Source organism: Carettochelys insculpta, chromosome 7 (assembly GCF_033958435.1).
Source record: "Carettochelys insculpta isolate YL-2023 chromosome 7, ASM3395843v1, whole genome shotgun sequence".
Lineage (NCBI taxonomy): Eukaryota > Metazoa > Chordata > Testudines > Carettochelyidae > Carettochelys > Carettochelys insculpta.
This window is the reverse complement of record NC_134143.1, coordinates 63,389,081-63,409,578: the sequence shown is the minus strand read 5'-3', so window position 1 is coordinate 63,409,578 and position 20,498 is coordinate 63,389,081. Positions and strand designations below refer to the sequence as shown.

General features: G+C 46.5%; 2 protein-coding genes across 4 annotated transcripts in view; both read left to right on the top strand.

Annotated features, from left to right (window-relative positions):
- Positions 1–10,398, top strand: part of TDRD1 (tudor domain containing 1) — a 63,748-nt gene extending 53,350 nt beyond the window's left edge. For 2 of the 3 annotated variants that reach the window (XM_074999106.1, XM_074999105.1), the window contains exons 23-25: positions 4,261–4,473; positions 4,639–4,685; positions 7,919–10,398. In XM_074999106.1, coding sequence (XP_074855207.1) covers positions 4,261–4,473; positions 4,639–4,685; positions 7,919–8,011 — 353 coding nt within the window. In that variant the 3' untranslated portion in view covers positions 8,012–10,398. Of the gene's footprint in view, positions 1–4,260; positions 4,474–4,638; positions 4,686–7,918 lie in introns of those variants that run through there. The other variant, XM_074999107.1, reaches the window with a different exon arrangement.
- Positions 10,399–16,214: 5,816 nt separating this feature from the next.
- VWA2 (von Willebrand factor A domain containing 2) overlaps positions 16,215–20,498 on the top strand; it is a 66,447-nt gene continuing 62,163 nt past the window's right edge. The window contains exon 1 of the mRNA XM_074999834.1: positions 16,215–16,288. The gene's annotated coding sequence lies outside the window, so the exon portion shown is untranslated. The remainder of the gene's footprint in view (positions 16,289–20,498) is intronic.

Here is a 20,498-nt window from a genome sequence, read left to right as displayed (position 1 = left end):
CTATTCCGCCTGTCCACAAGAGAGCGGATAAGAAATACTTCGTGCCGGCGAAGGGCATGGAGTTCCTGTTCAGCCACCCACAACCAAATTCCTTGGTGGTGGAGTCGTCGCAACAAAGATCTGAGACATCTCAATTCAAGACAGGGGGAACAGACAAAGATGCCAAGAAGCTAGAGCTGTTTGGCAGAAAGGTCTACTCCTCCTCCACTCTACTGTTGCGAATGGCAAATTACGCAGCGCATCTAGCGAACCATAATTTCGACAACTACACTAGGTTAGCCTCCCTCATGGACTCGCTTCCAGAGGACAAGAAACCGGTGCTCAAGGCCATCGTGCAAGAAGGCTATGCGGCCTCGAGGACGGGAGTTCAGCTCGCCCTGGATGTTGCGGACACAGCAGCATGTTCCACAGCTACGGCAGTGGTGATGCGAAGGGAGTCCTGGCTCCAGACTTCGGGTATACCGAGGGATCTGCAGGCAAAGATAGTCGATCTTCCCTTCAACTCGCAGAAGCTGTTTGCTGAATCAACTGACTCGTTCCTTCATTCCAGTAAAGATTCGAGAGCCACACTTAGGACCCTGGGGATTTACACCCCTCCATACAGAAAGAAAAAGTACTACCCCTAACAAAGATGGTACCAGTACCAGCAACAGCGTCCCCAGTACCACAGGGGTTACGAGCAAGGGCGACATCAACAGCACCAGCAGTACAGAACTCCTAGGCGACGTTCCCAACAGAGCCGTGCGTCCTCAGGGCAGGGCCAAAGGCCACAAGTTTGACATACAGATCCAGGGCTGCGCCATCACACAAGGTCATCCGAAGCGGTTATTCCACCATCGCCTCCGACCATTCTACGACCAGTGGCAAAGGATCACCACAGACAAATGGGTGCTGGAGATGATAGCCACAGGGTACACCATCCCCTTCCAGTCGCTCCCACCGCCACGACCTCCACCCAGGCCCCATCTCCAGGAGGCCTCCCACGTAGCGAGGCTCAAGCAGGAGGTAGACCATCTCATGCTCATAGGGGCAGTGGAAAGAGTGCCGGAGCAACTGCAAGGGAAAGGGTTCTACTCGAGGTACTTCCTCACGGAGAAAAAGACAGGAGGCTGGAGGCCCATCTTAGATCTTCGAGGCCTCAACCGGTACCTGCGCAAGCAACGCTTTCGGATGATCACAATTGCCTCCATCCTTACGGCACTAGACGATGGAGATTGGTTCGCAGCCCTCGACTTACAAGACGCGTATTTTCACATAACTATCCATCCGGCTCACCGACGATTCCTCCGGTTCATGGTAGGCAAAGAACATTTTCAATACAAGGTCCTACCGTTTGGCCTCTCCTCGGCCCCCAGAGTCTTCACCAAGACCTTGGCAGTGGTGTCAGCCTACCTGCACAGACGGGGTATTTATATTCCCGTATCTGGACGACTGCCTACTCAAAGGGGTCTCGAAGGAGGAGGTACTACGCATGATACGCGTCACAGCAGGCACGTTCTCTTCGCTCGGCCTGGTTATCAATCTGGCAAACTCAAAGATAGACCCCACACAGGACATATAGTTCATAGGGGCACGCATATATTCTATTACAGCAAGAGTGTATCTACCAGAGACTCGCTTTTGGGCCATCAGCTCCCTCGTGCAAGTCATCACCTTCAGCCCTACGGTGCCGGTCCTGACGTGCTTACAGCCGCTGGGCCACATGGCAGCGGCGACGTTCGTAGTACAGAACGCCAGGTTACACATGCGTAGCATGCAGCACTGGCTGGCGAGCATATACAAACCGGCAGCACACACCGTTCACAGGGTGGTGTTGCCCACAGCAGAGGTGCGCAAATCCCTGCAATGGTGGGTAAACCCCAAGAACTTGCTAACAGGGGTACCCTTCCACCAACCACAAATATCGGTTTTTCTTACTACAGATGCCTCCCTCATAGGGTGGGGAGCACACATGGGCGAAGAGGTGACTCAAGGGCTGTGGTCCTCTACGGAGCAGTCACTGCACATAAATATACTGGAGCTCAGAGCAGTGTTCAACGCCTGCAGACACTTTCGAGACCATATACAAGGCAAAGTAGTCGGGATCAGTACAGACAATACCTCCACCATGTTTTATATAAATCAGCAAGGAGGAGCTCGGTCCCGTGCCTTATGTGCGGAAGCAGTCCGGTTATGGAACTGGTGCATCGCCAACAATATAATCTTGAAAGCCTCGTACTTACCAGGCGCTCACAATGTGAAGGCAGACCAGCTGAGCAGGCGTTTCACACTCACGCACAAGTGGCAGATCCGTCCCGATCTGCTACGACCGATTTTTTCACGCATGGGGTTTTCCCCAGATAGACCTGTTTGCCACTCAACACAACAAGAAGTGCCCACGATTCTGCTCCAGGGCAGGACTGGGACGGGGGTCCCTGGGGGACGCGTTCGCGATCTCGTGGAGGGGCCCCCTGCTTTACGCTTTTCCTCCCACAGTGCTGATCCACAAAGTCTTGCAGAAAGCCAGGAGGGAAGGAGCCCGAATGATCCTGATAGTCCCAACGTGGGATTGACAGCAGTGGTTCCCCCTACTCCTGTGCATGTCGGACCGTCCACCGATGCCCCTTCCGGTGGCGCCGGATCTGCTCACGCAAGCCCAGGGGTCCATAGTGCATCTGCACCCCCAAGGCCTGCGACTACAAGCGTGGTTAATCCATGGCTCAGCTCCCTAGAGAGCGCATGTACGGAGGAAGTGCAACAAGTCCTAGAAAGTAGCAGGAGGACTTCCACCAGGAAGACCTACAAGCAGAAATGGACTCGCTTCACGGCATGGTGTTCTACCAAACAGCTAGCCCCCCTTTCGGTGCCTATACCTGTAATATTAGAATATTTACTGGACATCAAGAGGAGGACTCTCACTATCCTCGTTAAAGGTCCACCTTGCTGCCATTTTGGTGTTCAGACACGAAGAGGAAGGGCACACGGTGTTCGCCCATCCCATGGTTACCAGGTTCCTCAAAGGGTTGGTAAACCTATACCCCCCTCGGAAACCGCTTCCACCTTCGTGGAACTTGGACCTGGTGCTTAATGTGCTAACGGGACCACCGTTCGAGCCTTTGGCCACGGTTTCCCTCCGCCTCCTTACGATAAAGACGACCTTTCTTCTCGCAATCACGTCAGCTCGCAGGGTGAGCGAGCTTGCGGCAGTTATGGCAACGCCACCCTGCACTGTTTTTTCCAAGGAGGAGGTAACCATACGGCTGCATCCAGCCTTTGTTCCTAAAGTTTCTTCTGAGTTTCACATTAACGAACCTATTGTTTTACCCTCGTTTTATCCAAAGCCTCGTAACTCTAACAAAGAGGCGCGCCTACACCACCTGGACATGAGGAGGGCGCTAGCCTTCTATATAGACAGGACCAAGTCCTTCCGGAAAACGGATAGACTCTTAGTCTCTCTCGCTCCCAAATCGAAAGGAGAAGGTCTCTCTTCGCAGAGAATCTCGAAGCACATCGTATCCTGCATAAAAATGTGCTACGAACTCAAAAAGACTCCTTTACTGGCCACGCCCAGGGCTCATTCCACTAGGGCGGTGGCGGCATCAACAGCCTTTTTCAAGGGCGTTGCGCTAAAAGACATTTGCAGAGCGGCGACCTGGTCATCCTATGAGACCTTCGCCAAACATTACGCCCTTCACTGGGTATTCCAAGAGGATACCCGTCTCTCGACAGCGGCCCTCTCGGGGACAAGCTGCACATAATCCGATTACCCACCTCTTATCTTGGGCTACTGCTGGGTAGTCACCTAATGTGGAGCACCCACGGGGACACTCGAAGAAGAAAGAGAGGTTACTCACCGTAGTAATGGTGGTTCTTCGAGATGTGTCCCCGTGGGTGCTCCACAACCCGCTCATCCTCCCCGCTTCGGATCTCTGTTTAGTGTTTTGCAGGAGCATCCGAGGCGGTTGGTCAAGGAACTGGCGGGGACCGGATCGCGCACGTGGCCAGGAGCACGCAAGGGAGCGGCGCGCACCGGCGCATGCGCGGTCCGGCAGAAACTGCTTGAAAGATCCGATCTGCGGCGCCGGGCAAGCCCGAGACCTAATGTGGAACACCCACGGGGACACATCTCGAAGAACCACCGTTACTACGGTGAGTAACCTTTCTTTGTTGGCTGCATACTGAGGCCACCAAAAACCTGTTGAGAACCCCGGTATAGAGGAAGTAGGTGAACTGTTTACTGTCTAAACTAGAACTGAGTTGTCTCTTATTTATATTTTCCAGGAATCATGGAATGGTCTCCATTAATAATAGATTTGCTTAAAACATTAATAATGAATAAGTGTGTCATGATCACAGTAAAAGGAATCAGTGAGAATATTCATGCGGTGTTGGTGGAAAAGTGTTTTGAAAACAGTAGTCTAACCATAGCTGACAAATTAGTAATGGAAGGTTTAGCCAAATACAGCAACTCTGGAAATCCAAGTATTCATCAAGGTAATTGGTTTTTACTTAGAATAAATTTAAGAGTGAGAACAGTTTATTGTTCAAAAAATGAATTTTGTGCATCCATAACTAACGTCCTTTCTTCTAAATTCTCATTGCATTCTGCCGATTAATGATGTTCTACTGATCAAATTCCTTTTAATTTTTTTCTTGTAGTACATGCAAAGGAGGCTAGTTGCTGTTGCACAGAATTAAAAAAGCAAGTAAGTAAGATTTAACTTAAATTTACATTCTCCTTCCAAATATATATATTTTTTTAAAAGGCAAGGAAAGTTGTCAATTGTGGCTGGCAATAAAATTGAAGGGGGAAAAAAAGCAGCATTATTTTAAAAAAAAAAAAAAAAAAGAACATTTCTATTTTATATCTTACAATCAAATAATTCAGAATGTCATGCAACATGGAAAATATAGTTTAGCTTTGTAGTACTGGTCAGTTCCTAGTTTATTACAAAGGTATGTAAAATTAATGTTCAGGGTATACATAAATGTTATGAGAAGTTACTGAATACACTTAAGTGTGTTACCCATCATTAGTACTTGAAGTAGCTAACCAGAATTTGCTGTTGATACTAAGACATTGGAATTGTGCTTATTTTATGACTTTAAAAGAATGCCACAATATATTTATCCTTAGCACTGAAATTGCTTTACTATGTATTTGTAAGAAAAAGTATAGTACCATTACAATAAGCTCTGTCTTAACCAGCATGCTATCATCTGGAATTCTCAAATAACCAACATTTTAACCATAAGAAAATTTTAATTACATTTTCTGTAAGTATGGAATAGTGAAAGTAAATACAAATACAGCAAATACAGGCTGCTTCTACACTCCCCCCTCCTGTCGGAGGAGGCATGGTAATGACACAATTTGAAGCAGGCTAATGAGGTGCTAACATGCATATTTAGCAACTCATTAGCATCATAGCAACTGCATAAATTTCAAATTGCAGATTGACAGTGTAGATGCGGGCAGCTTCAAAATAAGCACCCCACTTCAACATTCCCTTTCTCTTACTTCTACAAAACTAGATTGGAGTAAGGGAATGTTGAAGTGGGGTGCTTATTTTGTAGCTGCCCACATCTACACTGTCAATCTGCAATTCGAAGTCTGCACTTTGAAATTTATGCAGCTGCCATTAAGCTAATGAGGTGCTAAATGTGCACATTAGCACCTCATTAACCTGCTTCGAATTTCCTCATTACCATGCCATCTCCGACGGGATAGGTTGTGTGTAGAAGTAGCCACAATATCAGTTTACAGAGTGTAGTGCTACTGTTGGTAAATAAAATACTCTGCATACACTTTTTTTCTTAATATCTAATCTTGGTTTTCTTTTGTGCTGTGCTGCCATATATGAAAGAGTTTACTGTAGTAACAAATTGACGACTTGTTGACTTGAAACAATATTCAGTTATGTCTGTAGGATTGTTATAGTATATTAAAATTGTAGGGACTGTTTAAAAATTAAGACTATGTAAAGTCTTTATTAGAAAGTAAAACTTTATTAGAATATTTTAATTTAGTAAAACTGAAACTTTATTAGAATATTTTAATTTAGCTGTGAAAAAAATTAAATTATGCAACTTGGCATGCATAATGCCTCCACAATTGTTTTTTTTTTTAAATATCTTAGAACATCTGTTGCAGGTAGTACATGTGAATTTGTTAGTATGTACAAAGTTGTCTGTTCGGATTCATCGTGGAACTAAGAACTTGGTTTTCAAGAGTCCAAAAAAGCCAAGAAATCCAGGGCAGAATCTTATTTGCTTGTCTAAGGCAAGACTTCCCCTCAGTCATTTCTGAAACTTTAAATCTTAATTAAATTCCAGAAATTAAATGGTATCACTTATAAGGGCTACAGAAGCGCATGTGTGTGAACAGATACTTGTGCGACTCAAAACTGTTTATTTTTCAGATTGAATTTAGCGGGTAATTAGTTAGACTTACGGGCTACATCTGCATGAGCCCAAAACTTTGAAATGGCCATGCAAATGGCCGTTTCAGAGTTTACTGATGAAGCGATAAAATACAAATTCAGTGCCTCATTAGAATGCCAGCAGCCGCGGCACTTAGAAATTGACGCGGCTCGCCACCACGCAGCTCATCCAGACGGGGCTCCTTTTCGAAAGGACCGCAGCAACTTCGAAATCCCCTTATTCCTAACAGCAGGTAGCAATAAGGGGATTTCAAAGTTGCTGGGGTCCTTTCAAAAAGGAGCCCCGTCTGGATGAGTCGCATAGATTGTAAAGTGCCGCGGCTGCCAGCATTCTAATGAGGTGCTGAATACGTATTTTAGCGCTTCATTAGTAAACTTCGAAATGGCCATTTGCATGGTCATTTTGAAATTTTGGGCTAGTGTAGACACAGGCATGAAGTAATGCTAGAAATGGTATCTTAAATTGAATCAGTAGGCAGAATCACATCAAGAATTTTTGGGAAGACCAACCAGCTTTGCTCTGAAAAATAAGGAGCATTATGGGTGCGTGACAGACAGGATCTAATTTTGTTTCGTTTTTGTAAAAAAATAAGTGTTTAAAATTCAACTTCAGATTCTTGAAGGCCCATTCTCATTTTTAAGGAGGAGTCCTATGGTTTAGTAGTAGTTGGTGTCTTTGAGCCGGGAGCAGGGCTAGAAGCATTCATCTGGCCTGATAATTTCTGGGGGAAAGGAGAATGTTTCCACTGATGAGGTGGTTGGCATGGAAGCCAGCGAAGTTCAGAGGGGGAATGCTGATGCCGCTACCAGTCAGAGACTGGTAGATCATATAAAACCATCCTGTAATTGAGTTTACTCCTTGCTTTTTCCCTGTCATACTACAGGGTGAAGCAAAATCGTTTTGTCTCAAGTAGCCGTTTGAACTGTAGCCATGAGGAATCCACCAAACTTCTCCATCCAGCCCTGTAAATAGTGGGTGGGGGCAGAGGGGCATATGTAAGTAAGAGAAGGGAAGGGAGAGAAGAGCAAGATGTGAAAAGGAGGCTGGCTCTTAATCCCCTGAAATAGATGGGTAGAAAGATAGACAATGCAGTTTGAAGGGCTTCCAGGAAATGACTAGCCATAGGTAGCACACTACTGAATGAGAACGATAGAATGTGGCGCTGTGAATAGGTTCACTTTCTGTTGGCCTGGACCATTGATTTTTCTGACATTTCCAGCACCTCATCGGAGCTCTCCTTGGGAATGTCTTTACAATAACAATTGGGGGTTAGCCAAGATCACTTTGTACCATGCTGTGTTTTTTCACAAAACAGAGAGAGATCATTCTAAATCTCTCAAACTAGCATGGGAGCAACTCGGGTTCATTTGTAGTACCTAGAACAAGTATTGAAAAGTGACTGGCTGTAAGGTTGATTCATTTTTAAAACAAGTATTTATGTAATATTGTATATGGCAATATGCTTGCTCATATTCTCTGTTCTTCCCCCCCACAGATTGAAAAACATGAACAGATCCTCCTCTTTCTATTAAATAAGCACATGACTCAAGATATATGTAGAGAAATGAAAAAATTATTAGAACATTAAGTCTTTCAGGCATGGTCTGGTATTATAATTTGCATGTACGTTTTTTTTAACCTGCAAAATCAACTCTTTATTTCAGATTGTTTTCTGGTAATTCTGTTCAGGCATTGTTAGTGGTTAGAGCAAAGAACGGATTCTCAGAACTCTTGAGTTTTGTATCAGACTTCGCCACAAAATTTAGACAAGTCACTTAACCTCCCTGTGTGTTTACTCAATGATGAAACAAAATACGTAAAATTTCTGTATATATGCAGATGCTGTATTTCACTAAATGCTGAATCAGCAGCATTTAATAGTTTGGTTTTTTCCCCCCTAAACACAGGGTGTACCTTTCACTTAGAAATAAGTACATTTTTGTATGTTACTATTACTTACAGCTCCCCTCTCTTCTCTAAAAACACTGGCTTCCAGGTATGTGACTTGGAATTAGATGTAACCTATGATATCCAAAATATGGCTGCCCACTCTCTGGCTTGGGGTGTGGGGTAGAATGGGACCAGCTGTTGGCCCCAGCTCTACCAACTGGCACATTTTATTATGTGGTACTGAGTATGCCAGATAATAAAACTTTTACTCTATAACTGTATCCCCTGGACTGTCACTCTTCCCATCAACAGAAAGGGCAAGTATTGAGCATTTCCTGTGCTGACTGCAGTGGTTTCCTGGCCTTCTGATCTATCCATGTGCACTTCCTCCTCTTCCCATCTGCAGCAATGGAACCCTTAAATGGGGTTCACCAAAGAGCTCAGGGGTGGGGAACCCATGGTCCAGAACTGGCCTGCAGGTCTCCTGGGTCCAGCCCCCAAATCTCAGGGCTTCCCCCAGCATCTGGCCCACTCCAGGATGAGTGGGTGTGAAGCCTCAAGCCTCATGGGCCAGAGTTAGGGAAGCTGGGGATGGATCCAGGCTACAGGCCCTGCCTAGTGGGGGCAGGAAGCTGTTCTGCGCTCCTCCACTTCCCCTTCTGCCACTGGGGGAATGGCAGTGCCATGCTGCCTGGAGAGGTCCTTCCCCCCACACAGGCTGGTTGTAATTGCAGCCAATCAAAGAAGGATGGGGGTGGTGCCTGGTAGTGGCAACGCACTGCATCATATAAGTGACCTCCACACATCCCCAGACTGCTCCAACACACCCTCCTGGTCAGACCCCCAGCCCACTCCTGCACCCCACTTTTGCCCAGACCCCACAGTCCAAGCCCTCTTCCTGCCAGCCCCCATCCACACTGAACCCCTGATTTTTGGTCCAGCCCAGAGCCTAGGGATGCCCACAAAATCTACTTGCCTTGACCCCCTTAGGCTGGGGCAGGTGTGTGAAGAGAATGAGGGGAATGTCTCTTTGTTTTTTAGTTGCCCACATCAGTGACGTGTGGGATCTGTTTTTGTTTTGTTTTTTTAGCACTTCTCACTTGTGTGGCCCCTGACTGATTTTTCTGTGGGTCATTGCCACCCAATCCAAAAATAGGTTCCCTACCCCTGAAATAGCTGAACAAAGACCCACTTACATGAAGATTGCAGTGGGCACATTTATTCTCACAGTTTCTCAGTGACTAAAACTTCAGCTAACTTCAAAACACAGTTTTTTGCACTTGTATAGCACTTTTCATCCAACGATCTTAAATTGCCAAGTGGTGAGTAGGTATTATCTCCATTTTATAGATGGGAAACTGATGCACAGAGTTTATAACTTGCTCAAGGTCACACAGTATACGGCAAAATTAGAATTGGAGCCCAAGTCTTCTGACTCAAGTCTGTGTTCTAATCACTCACTACTTCCCTCCTACTACAGATGGGAGGACATGCTAAGCATTCTGTTCATATATACAGTGCCTGCTCTCAGCAAGTTTTGTTCACTTAATAATCTGAACATGTTTGTGTATTTTCTTGTGTGTTACAGGTTCTTCATAGTTTAGTACTAAAGGTTAATATAGCACTGTAGTTTTTTTCCATTTCTCTTTTGTATAGTACAAAGATAATGGCAAGTTAATTCTGAAATGGATGGGACTGTACAGAGATTGTAAAGTGAATACTGAATATATTAGTTGTGAGCTAGATTTCCATGGTAAATGGTTCTGTTCCAGTGTCTCTATGTAAAATCTTATTTTCGGAAGCCTCATAATTTTATCCATGAAGGCATTTCAAAAGTTAGAAACAGATTTACTTTTTTACTGGTGTGGGGAACCAGTGTGAACTTAAACTTGGTCCACACATGTTTTTTGCATTTATTGTGCTGTTGGATGTGGATGGTCTGTGACCATGGTGTGTAAAATTGTACATTTCAAATAGTTATAGCCTTATATAAACTTTACTAAGCTGTGATTTTGAGGATGCTTTTTGTTGATTTCCAAAACAAAATGTTCAAATTCTGTACTACACTGTATGATACCAAGAATAATAAAGCTATTTCACCATCTAGGTTTCTTTCCATTTATATGGCATTATTGCTATCCAAAATTAGTGTTTATGTAATTAAGGGAAAATTTTGCCATTGAATACATGCATGCAATTTATATGCACCTGTCCAAAGGCAGATTGCTTTTGTGGGCTTATGCCCCCCAAAATTTGTTACTCTGTAAGATGCTACAGAACTCCTCATTCTTGCTGTAACAGCTTAACACAGCTACCCCTCTGAAAATAAGTCCCAGTTTATTAGAAAAAGGCAGGTGGGATAAGACCATGTTATAATTTCAGTATTAAATGTGTACTGAAGCTGTTGCTCTTGTATTAGCAACATGGAAGGGGGTCTATAATGTGAACTGAAGAAGACTGGATCTGGTTCCCCCCTTAGGTGATGGTAAAACCCATTGATTTTTAGACCAGGTATTAATCTGTACTCCTACTAAAGGTGACCACAATCAGCTGATCAAAGAGCAGCAGCATATTGTCCAGGAGAAGCTATCAGTCAGACTGCCATTATGGTATTTTATTAAAGGGAGAATAGGTACCTTGAAATAGAATAGTTAGCTGCTTCTACATGAAGAAAACAATCTCCTTAAGAATATATGTATGTTGCTTGTGGATGTAAGGAAGAGAACAGCCAAGTCTCACTCTTTCTCAACAGCTCTAGAGCACAAGTATTACATCTCAATAGATTTTGCAATCTGGTGATACTAGAACTATGGTACATGTAAAAGGACGACATTCGTGAAAGCAAAAAGTTAAAATGCACATCCTTTTTCATTAAGGATTTCCTGACTCCCAGAAGAGTGCATTATTTCTGCTTTAGATGTCTCTATTGGCATTCCTCTTCCTTCCTCCTACTTCAAGCAGGACTTCTTTTTTAGTAATGTGAAGTAATATAACTTCATGCGCTGTCTTTCTTTCAAGGGTGGTGTTATTCTTTAAATCAGTGTTTCCCAAACTTAAAAAAAAATTATGTACCCCTTTCAGGATTTTGGCCTTATCGCGGTACCCCCTCCCTCAATGCCGTCGCAGTACTTATTTCCTGATTTTTAGTGACCTTATTTTTGGCCACATTACCCCTCGAAATCCTGTCACATACCCCTCATGGTACATGTACCACACTTTAGAAACACCGCTCTAAAGTACCTTAGGTCTTCAGTATGCCCTCTTCAGCTGACAGTGTCCTTCAGCTGCAGAAGGCTGCAAGTGCAGTGGGGAGCATGTTGGCAGCTCAGTGGATGTCAAGTTTGTTCCACTGGTTTCATCTTGTATCTGGGGTTTCCTCTGTCATCTCCTCTAGCCTGCACTGCATTCAGTATGGCTGCAGAGGGCTCACTCTGCAAAACTACTTGTAGAGCCGGGACCATAAGGGTTAAATATGTCTGTCTTGTGTTTTGCTGTGTGCCATCCTTGCTTCTTAGTCAGAAGTCACATAATCCCCAAGTTCACCAGCAACCTGTAAAGGAAGAAGTCACTGGCTGCACAAGGGGTTGCATGAAGTCACGGGCTGGCAAAGCCAAGTGCCTTACACTGAGAAACTGATACAGCCACTGAAAATTGTGGCCAGTCTCCCTCTGCACCAAAGCAGTGCTCATTCCACTGTGCCTGGGGGGTGCGGGAGATTTGTCCTTAACTTTCTCTTACTGATCAAGTTTTTATATCTTGGAGGATACACCCAACAAATAGACCACCCCTTTTCCTGTACATCAGCGCTGTCTGTCCCTTACATCTTCCCTAAATGCCACTCCTTTTCAAAAGCGCTCTATAGACCACAACACAGTAACTCTAAACCTGGAACCAATCCCTGCAACAAACGTCACAGCCAACTCTGCTCATGGAGCTGCACTAGCAATATCATCACAGGACCTAACATCAACCATACCATCAGGGGCGCCTTCACCTGCGCATCTACTAATATAATATATGCCATCATGTGCCAGCAATGCCCCACTGCAATTTACATTGGCCAAACCGGACAGTCTCTACGTAAAAGAATAAATGGACATCAATTAGACATCAGGAACAGTAACGTACATAAACGTGTAGGAGAACACTTCAATCTCCCTGGACACACTTAACAGATTTAAAAGTAGCAGTCCTACAACAAATTTTTTTCAAAAATCAAATAGAGAAATCTCTGAGCTGCAATTCATTTGCAAATTTGACTCCAGAGACTGGGAGTGGTTAGCCCCTTACAAAAGCAGTTTCTCTGCTCTGGAAGTTCACACCTCTACCTTAGACTCTGACAATGGCCCACATCCCCCTGACTGATCTGACTTGTTTTTTCTCCTCTCTTGACCTATATTACTGATAATGGGCCATTTCTACCCTGGCTGAACACTATCCTAGCCACCATGGATGTAGAGGCTCTCTATACCAACATCCCACACAAAGATGGAATAAATGCTGTCTGGAACAGTATCCCTGATGATGCTACAGCACATCTGATGGCTGAGCTCTGTAACTTTATCCTCGCACGCAACTATTTCAGATTTGGCAATGATATATACCTTCAAATCAGCGGCACAGCTATGGGTACCCGCATGGCCCCTCAATATACCAATATTTTCATGGCTGACTGGAACAGTGCTTCCTTAGTTCTCGTCCACTAACACCCCGTCTCTACTTATGCTACATTGATGACATCTTCATCATCTGGACCCATGGGAAGGAGACTCTGGAGGAATTCCACCAGGACTTCAACAACTTTCACCCCAACATCAACCTCAGCCTGGAACAGTCCACACACGAGATCCACTTCCTGGACACCATGGTGCTAATACATGATGGCCACATAAATACCACCCTGTACCATAAACCTACTGACAGCTACACCTACCTTCATGCCTCCAGCTTCCATCCCAGACACACCACACGGTCCATTGTCTACAGCCAAGCACTAAGATATAACCGCATTTGCTCCAACCCTTCCGACAGAGACAAACACCTACAGGATCTCTACCAAGCATTCTTGAAACTGCAATACCCAACTGAGGAAGTGAAAAAACAGATCAACAGAGCCAGACGTGTGCCACGAAGCCTCTTACTACGGGACAAGCCCACGAGAGAAACCAACAGAACACCACTAGCCATCACCTATGGTCCTCAGTTAAAACCTCGACAGCGCATCATCAGAGATTTACAACCCATCCTGGACAATGATTCCCCACTTTCACAGGCCTTGGGAGCCAGACCAGTCCTTGCCCACAGACAACCTGCCAACCTGAAGCAAATCCTAACCAGCAACTATACACTGCATCACAGTCACTCTAACTCAGGGACCCATCCATGCAACAAACCATGTTGCCAGCTCTGTCCACATATCTACACCAGCAACACCATTACAGGACTTAACCAGATCAGCCACACCATCGTGGGTTCATTCAGCTGCACATCTAACAATATACTTTGCCATCGTGTGCCAGCAATGCCCCTCTGCTATATACATCGGACAAACTGGACAGTCTCTACGTAAAAGAATAAACGCACACAAATCAGATATCAGAAATGGCAATATACAAAAACCCATAGGAGAGCACTTCAATCTCCCAGGCCACACAGTAGCAGACTTAAAAGTAGCTATCCTACAGCAAAAAAATTTCAGGACCAGACTCCAAAGAGAAATTTCTGAGCTACAATTCATCTACAAATGCGATGCCCTCAGCTCAGGCTTAAACAAAGACTGTGAATGGCTGGCTAAATCCAAAAGCAGCTTCCCCTCCCTTGGTGTTCATGCCTCCAGATCAACATTTGGTAGTAAAGCCTCACCCTTGCTGACTGAGCTAACCTTGTTATCCCCATCCTTGCTCTGGCTTATTTATACCTGGCCCTGCAGATTTCCAAGACCAGCACCTGATGAAGTGAGTCTGTGCTCATGAAAGCTCATGCTCAAAACTTTTCTGTTAGTCTATAAGGTGCCATAGGACCCTTTGTTGCTGTCACAGATCCAGACTAACATGGCTACCCCTCCAATACTTGAATAGACCTTGTCAGCTCTGGACCTCCCTTTTATTAGGACTCCCCTCTTTAAATACTCCTCTGACTCCCCCTCGACAGTGGGTCTTTGCCCATGAAAGCTTATGCTCCAAAATGTTAGGCTATAAGGTGCCACAGGATGATGACTTCTCCTCCCTGCAGTTTATTCTGATTTGTATAGTTCACCTTCCATGTTTCCTGGAAGCTGCGTGTTTGTGCAGCCACTTGGGAGAATCTCAGATGTCACCTGCCTTATTAGCAAAGTCCTCTAGGGTTTTGTTTCTACTAGTGGAGCACATTTGCACGTGCCTCCGTGCACATAAAAATTATGCCCCATAGGGATGGAAAGATTAGAGGAAACATTGCCCACTATTATACTTTGGATTATGCTCTTCTAAATTATAATTCTAAACCATGTGCAAGTCTTTCTGGCCCTCACCCCATCATATTTGTTAGCTGATACCACCTGCCACTGAGGAGTTCTACTATCACAGCTTAGATCAGAACATAATTGAGTCATTGGCTTAAGAAAACGGGTCCTCCAATTCACCATTCCCATGTTGAAATTTTCAACTTACATTGAAAATATATGAACCTTAATCAGTTTTCTATTTCACTGTTTTTACATTTCTCGCAATAAAGCCATTAAAAGCCAGTAGGAACAACTTAATTGTGTTTACAGTGCATTTTGTTGTCAGGATCTTATACATAGCACACTAGCAATAGGAAGGTGTGGACACTAAACCATTTGATTTAATTTTAGAGAAGAGGTTCAACATTTAGGATTTGAGGAAGCAGTGCCTTCAACCATGTTCCAAGACTATTCCTGTTCTTGTATTAAGCTAGCAACTCGTCTGTGTGATACTCTAAACCCTCTGAGTTACTTTAGCTTTGCAGGTAGGAAAAAAATAACACAAGGTTGAAATGAAACAAACCCACATCTAGGAGAATATTTTAAACTAAAGCTTCTAGGACAGCCTTACAGAATCCTCTCTCCGCATGTCCCACCCTGGGGTCTAAACTTAAGCGACACCAGTGGAAGAGGAAATTTTGGGAATAGGGCACATCTAGAAGAAGGGCTCTCCATGAGCTTTGGAATCACCCTCTTCCTCCAGCAGGGTGCATGGCCAGCAGGGTGCAAAGTAGACTGCACCATTGAGCAGTAATTCCTTTCATCTCTGGGCCTGGAAGATACCCCTTGTCTTGATATTTGGTAGGTACTACCCTTCCCATTTGGAAGCGGGGACACTGGATGGGGACACCTGAGAAGCCAGCTGGCCCTTCCTGCCATTCCCCTGGCCCCGGCTGAAGTTATTGGTGAACATGTTGACACAAGAAGTCCTGGGGCACCTTATAGACTAACATATTCTGGAGCAGAAGCTTTCGTGGGCTTTGCCCACGAAAGCTTCTGCTCCAGAATATGTTAGTCTATAAGGTGCCCCAGGACTTCTTGTTGCTTTTGAAGATACAGACTAACTCCGCTGCCCCTCTAAGGCTGCCGCAGGCTCCAGTCTGATAGAAAGGCATGGAGGAGGGTCCGTCCCTTCTGCGCCCCACGCAGCGCCCGCTCCCTCAGCGCCCCCCTGCGGCGGAGCGGAGCAGTGAGCGCGGGAGGCAGCACCGAGCTTCCAAACCTGTGCGCTGCAGAGCCAGCGGCGGCTGCGTTCGTCTCCCGTCCGGCACGGGTCGCTCTGGCTCCCAGGCGCCGCTCAGTACCGCCCACGAGCTCCTGCAGGGCGGGCCACGCGGGCTCGGGGGAGCCTAAGCGCCTGGCCTTTCCTCCCGATCTGCAACTGCACCGGGGTCTGCGCCGAGGTCCGGCCCGCTGCAGCCTGCCCGGCGAGAGGTGCGCCGGCAGGGCGGGGTGCTGCTGCTTCTCTGCTGAGCCGCGACTGCAAAGAGGAAGGTGAGGCTGATCCCCCTTCCCCCGCAAGCGGTTGTGTGCAGGGGCTGAGGCTGGCCAGGCAGAAGACCCAGCAGTGGGGCGCGTGGGGCTGCTGTGTGCCTGGACCCCGCGGGGGCGGCACGGGGTTTGCCCTGGGTGCCGATGAGCGCGGCTGTGCAGGCCCGGGGCAGCGTGACCCGTGCAAGTCCCTGCCCCATCATGTGACTCGGTACCTCTCTGCTCCGGGAGGTTGGCCCCCGCCGGAGAGCGGCAGGGGGAGCTCGGCTGACTTCGGACCCGCCGGCGGCGGGCACGGCAGAAGCGCGAGCACCCCGAGAAAGCCGCTGCTCTGAGCTAACCTGTGCCTTGAGTGACTCCCCGCGGGCGGGGCGTCCTGTTGCAAAGGGCCGCGGAGCTCCTTGCCCTGGGCGGCCTGTTGTGTCTATGGCATAATACAAACTCGGGTTAGATCCCCCCCCGACCCGACCCAACCCGCCTTGGTTTCTGGCTGGCCAGCCGGGCCTGTAATGCGCACAGCTGCGGTCGGCTTGTTCTGCTCCAAGCAGCTCGCCTTTGCTGCCTTCGCCTTATCCGCTTGTGCCTGGCCAGCGAGCTACCGCCGCACCCTGCCGAAACGCGTGGCTCCAAGTCTGTCGCCGCGGAACTTGGCCAGGCTAAAGAGTCCGCTACAGAATGGATCCGTATCGAGTTGTGGTTGGGTTTCAGTGTTAACGTAGTAGAACAGTGTAATTCAGCTAGTGGGTAAGCAGTAGTACAGGTTGAACCTCTCTAGTCCGGCACCCTCAGGACCTGACCAGTGCTCGATGAGAGAATTTGCCAGAGTACTGAAGGCCAATATTGTCTAGTATCAGAGAGGTAGCCCTGTTAGTCCGTAGCCTGGTGAACAACAAAAAGTCTTGTGGCACCTTATAGACTAACAGATACTTTGGAGCATAAGCTTTCGTGGGCAAAGAACCACTTCATCAGATGTATGAGTAGGGGCATGGTTTCAGAGGGGTATTATTGTCTAGCCGCATCACCAGCACTTCCACTTCTTACTGGGCTCTTAGAAGACATTCAGGAGCAAATTACAGCTAAGTAACAGCACAGGACACTGAGAGCCAGGACTGGTGGCTGAAAACAAACTTTATGGGGCTGTGGGGAAACTTGGCCACACCCATGAGAAGTGGTTCTCTAGTAACTAAAATCATGCCGGATTACAGATGTTGCCAAATGAGAGAGTTCTGGATTAGGGGCTCAACCTGTAGCTATAGATGATAAAAAAATCTATTCTCAATTTTAATTTGTCTTGGCATTTTGCGCTATGCAGACATGGGTTATGTTTTCAGCTGCTGTAAATCAGCTTTAAAGGTAATGGAGCTATGCTAGTTTATACCTGCCAAAGATCAAATTTATGATCTTATTTTGAAGGTACCTAGTTATATTAATGCTGCTTTTTAATATGGTTTGTAATAAGTTCATCCACCACACCAGTACTGAGTTGTAGACCATTATGCTGTCTATGAACTGCATAGTGTTTTATGGCAAGGACACGTGGCGTTAGATGGTAGTTACATTGTGCTAAACAATAATAAAATCTCTACCCCCAAGAAATTTATAATCAAACTTACAATCTTAAAGACACGAGGGGAAGCATTATAGTACGTATAGTGCTATGGGTCTCTGTAAGTGGCAGACTTCATGGTACGAGTGGTGAACAAGGACGTATGTTTGGGTTACGCGTGCCTGAAATATATAGCTTGTGCAGAGCTGGGCAGTGGAAGCTGAACAATGTTTTTAAAACTATTAGAAAAAGCAAGTTGGCTTTCAGCTCCAGCAGCCTTGGTTAAGCTCATGCTGCACTTCAGCTGGAAAGAATTTCCCTGCACCTGCAATTTCTACTCTCTTATATGCTGACCTCTTATGTCAGCAGGAGTTTTGCATTGGCGTAGACAGCAGGTTTGATCCCGAGGGGCAATTAAGCTGACGCTCCCCAAGAGACCTGACTGAAGTGTTAGCGTCCTGCACCTTTCCGTGACCAGGAGCAGATCTAGATAGTGGTTGAGGGCAGGCAGCTAGACGGGTAAATCTGTCCAATTGTCTGGTCACCAGGAACTGAGTAGGAATCCGAATGGCTCCTCTGTACTGTGCAGCTGCCTCTGGCTAAACTTATTCTATGTCTCAGAGTCCAAGTCAAATGTGAAGCTCTTTCTAGTGGGTGTAAGAGAGACATTTGACCAGAAGTCCTCCTGTTTGTTGTGATTTGGTGCTGGCCGGACCTGACTGGGCCAGATCCTTTTTGAGAGCGGGGGTTGCAGAAGAGCCACCTTCCAGCTCTCATGGAAGGAGGGGGAAGGTAGAACAGCCAGATAGTAAGTGTGAAAAACCCAGACATCTGCTCGCTGTATGGGGAGCTGTTTGTTTTGCTCATGGGCTTGGAGGAGCTCATGCAACCCTTGTTGGGGGGAAGTTTGGGGACATACTTAGCATGGGATGGAGTGTAAGCTCTCCCTTCCCCACTTTCCTTGGGGTAGAAACAACCCAGCAGTCTCTGTTAAATGCCATTGGGGGATGACTCCATTGGAGATTGAGCAGAAAATGTCCTCACAGTTCAGGGCAAAATCGCCTTTACTCAACCTCTGTGGTCCACTGAAGACATTTGCTCTAGGCTCCCAGATCCTCAGCTGTCACCTCTTCTGGGTGGAGACCCATGTGTGTGTCTCTACTGACTGGGGCTTTTCCAGGCTGCCTATGCTGAAATATCCCTGGCAAGCCAGGCTGCCTCTACAAGTCAGTACCTGGGCTTTGCTTACTCTCCGAAGGCAAAGAACAGCTGCAATCCCCAGCAGCTGCAAGCAAGCACGTTTATTCTGAAAATGAAAACATTAGAGAGAGTGTTCAAAACAGTAGAGGAAACTATACCTATGCTAAGGCACTTGCCAGAGCTCACCCGAACTCGAACAAGGGCTCTGTTAGTAGTTTCTGGTCACGCTACAGCCTTTGCTCAGAACTAGCTCCCAAAGAACAGGTTAGTCTTTCCTTTACACAGCTCGAGCCTTTGATTCTGAGACTCCGTGAACAGGTGATCGGCTGATCTTGGCCTTCTTCTGGGGGAAAGAGTTTGCATAATTGGAGGTGGGGAATTTGCTTTGGGCTCTCAGAGATTCCCAGGAAAATCACTAAATGTTGTTTGTTCCCCAAAGGCCCTGTTTGTCTGGCCTCTTGTTTGTCTGATGTTCTTGCCACGACTCAAGGTTTGCAACAACGAACAAACTTTGTATCGAATACCATGGGCTCCAAGGATGATTAGTTCAGTAAAATTTCCCGTGGCTATGGAGCTATACCTAAAAATAAGATAAGGGGGATACACATCTCATAGAGCTGGAAGGAACCTTGGGAGGACGCTGAGTCCAGTCCACTGCCCTCTTGGCAGGGCCAAGCACCATCCTGGCCAGATGCTTTTTAGTTTATTTGCCCTAGACCCCTAAGTGGCTACCTCCAAGGACTGAGCTCATAAGTCCGGATTTAGCATGCTCAAACTACTGAGCTATCCCTCGCCCACAGAGCTGGAAGGGAGCTGTAGAGATCATCTAGTCCCTTGCACTCTCAGCAGGACCTATCACCAGCCCTGGCAACTTTTTTTTTTTCTGTTAAGTAAATGGTCCCTCAAGGATTGAGCTCACAACCCTGAGTTTAGCAGGGCGCTACTCGAACCACTGAGCTAGCCCTCCTTCCAGAAGTCTTTTTGTAGAGAGTTGTTGTACGAGTCGCAAGTGTCAAGGAAGACTGATTCTTGATTGCCTGAGGAGTGTGAAAGCCAGGGGTTCTCACACGTCATTGCACCATCACCCGCTTCTGACAGCAAAGATTGCTACCTGACCCCAGGAGCAGGGACTGAAGCCTGGCTATGCTTCCCATGCCCCTCTAGCCTGGGCACAGTGGTGCTGGAATAATTATGAGGGTGGGGATGCTGACCTGTGTAAACTTATTCCTGTCCAGGCCCCTCACTGCTTCAGCATGGAGCCACAGCTGGGGGCAGCTGTAAAGGTTTTGAGGTAAGTGAGTGGGAGCTGGGGGGGGAGGCATACATGGTAGAACTTTGCCCAGACAGACGGACGAACACAACAAAAATAATACATATGATTGTCATGTGATGAAATCTCCAGGAATATACCCAGCCAAAACTGTCAACCCTACCTGGGGCCTTGGACTTCAACCCTGGCAACCTCAT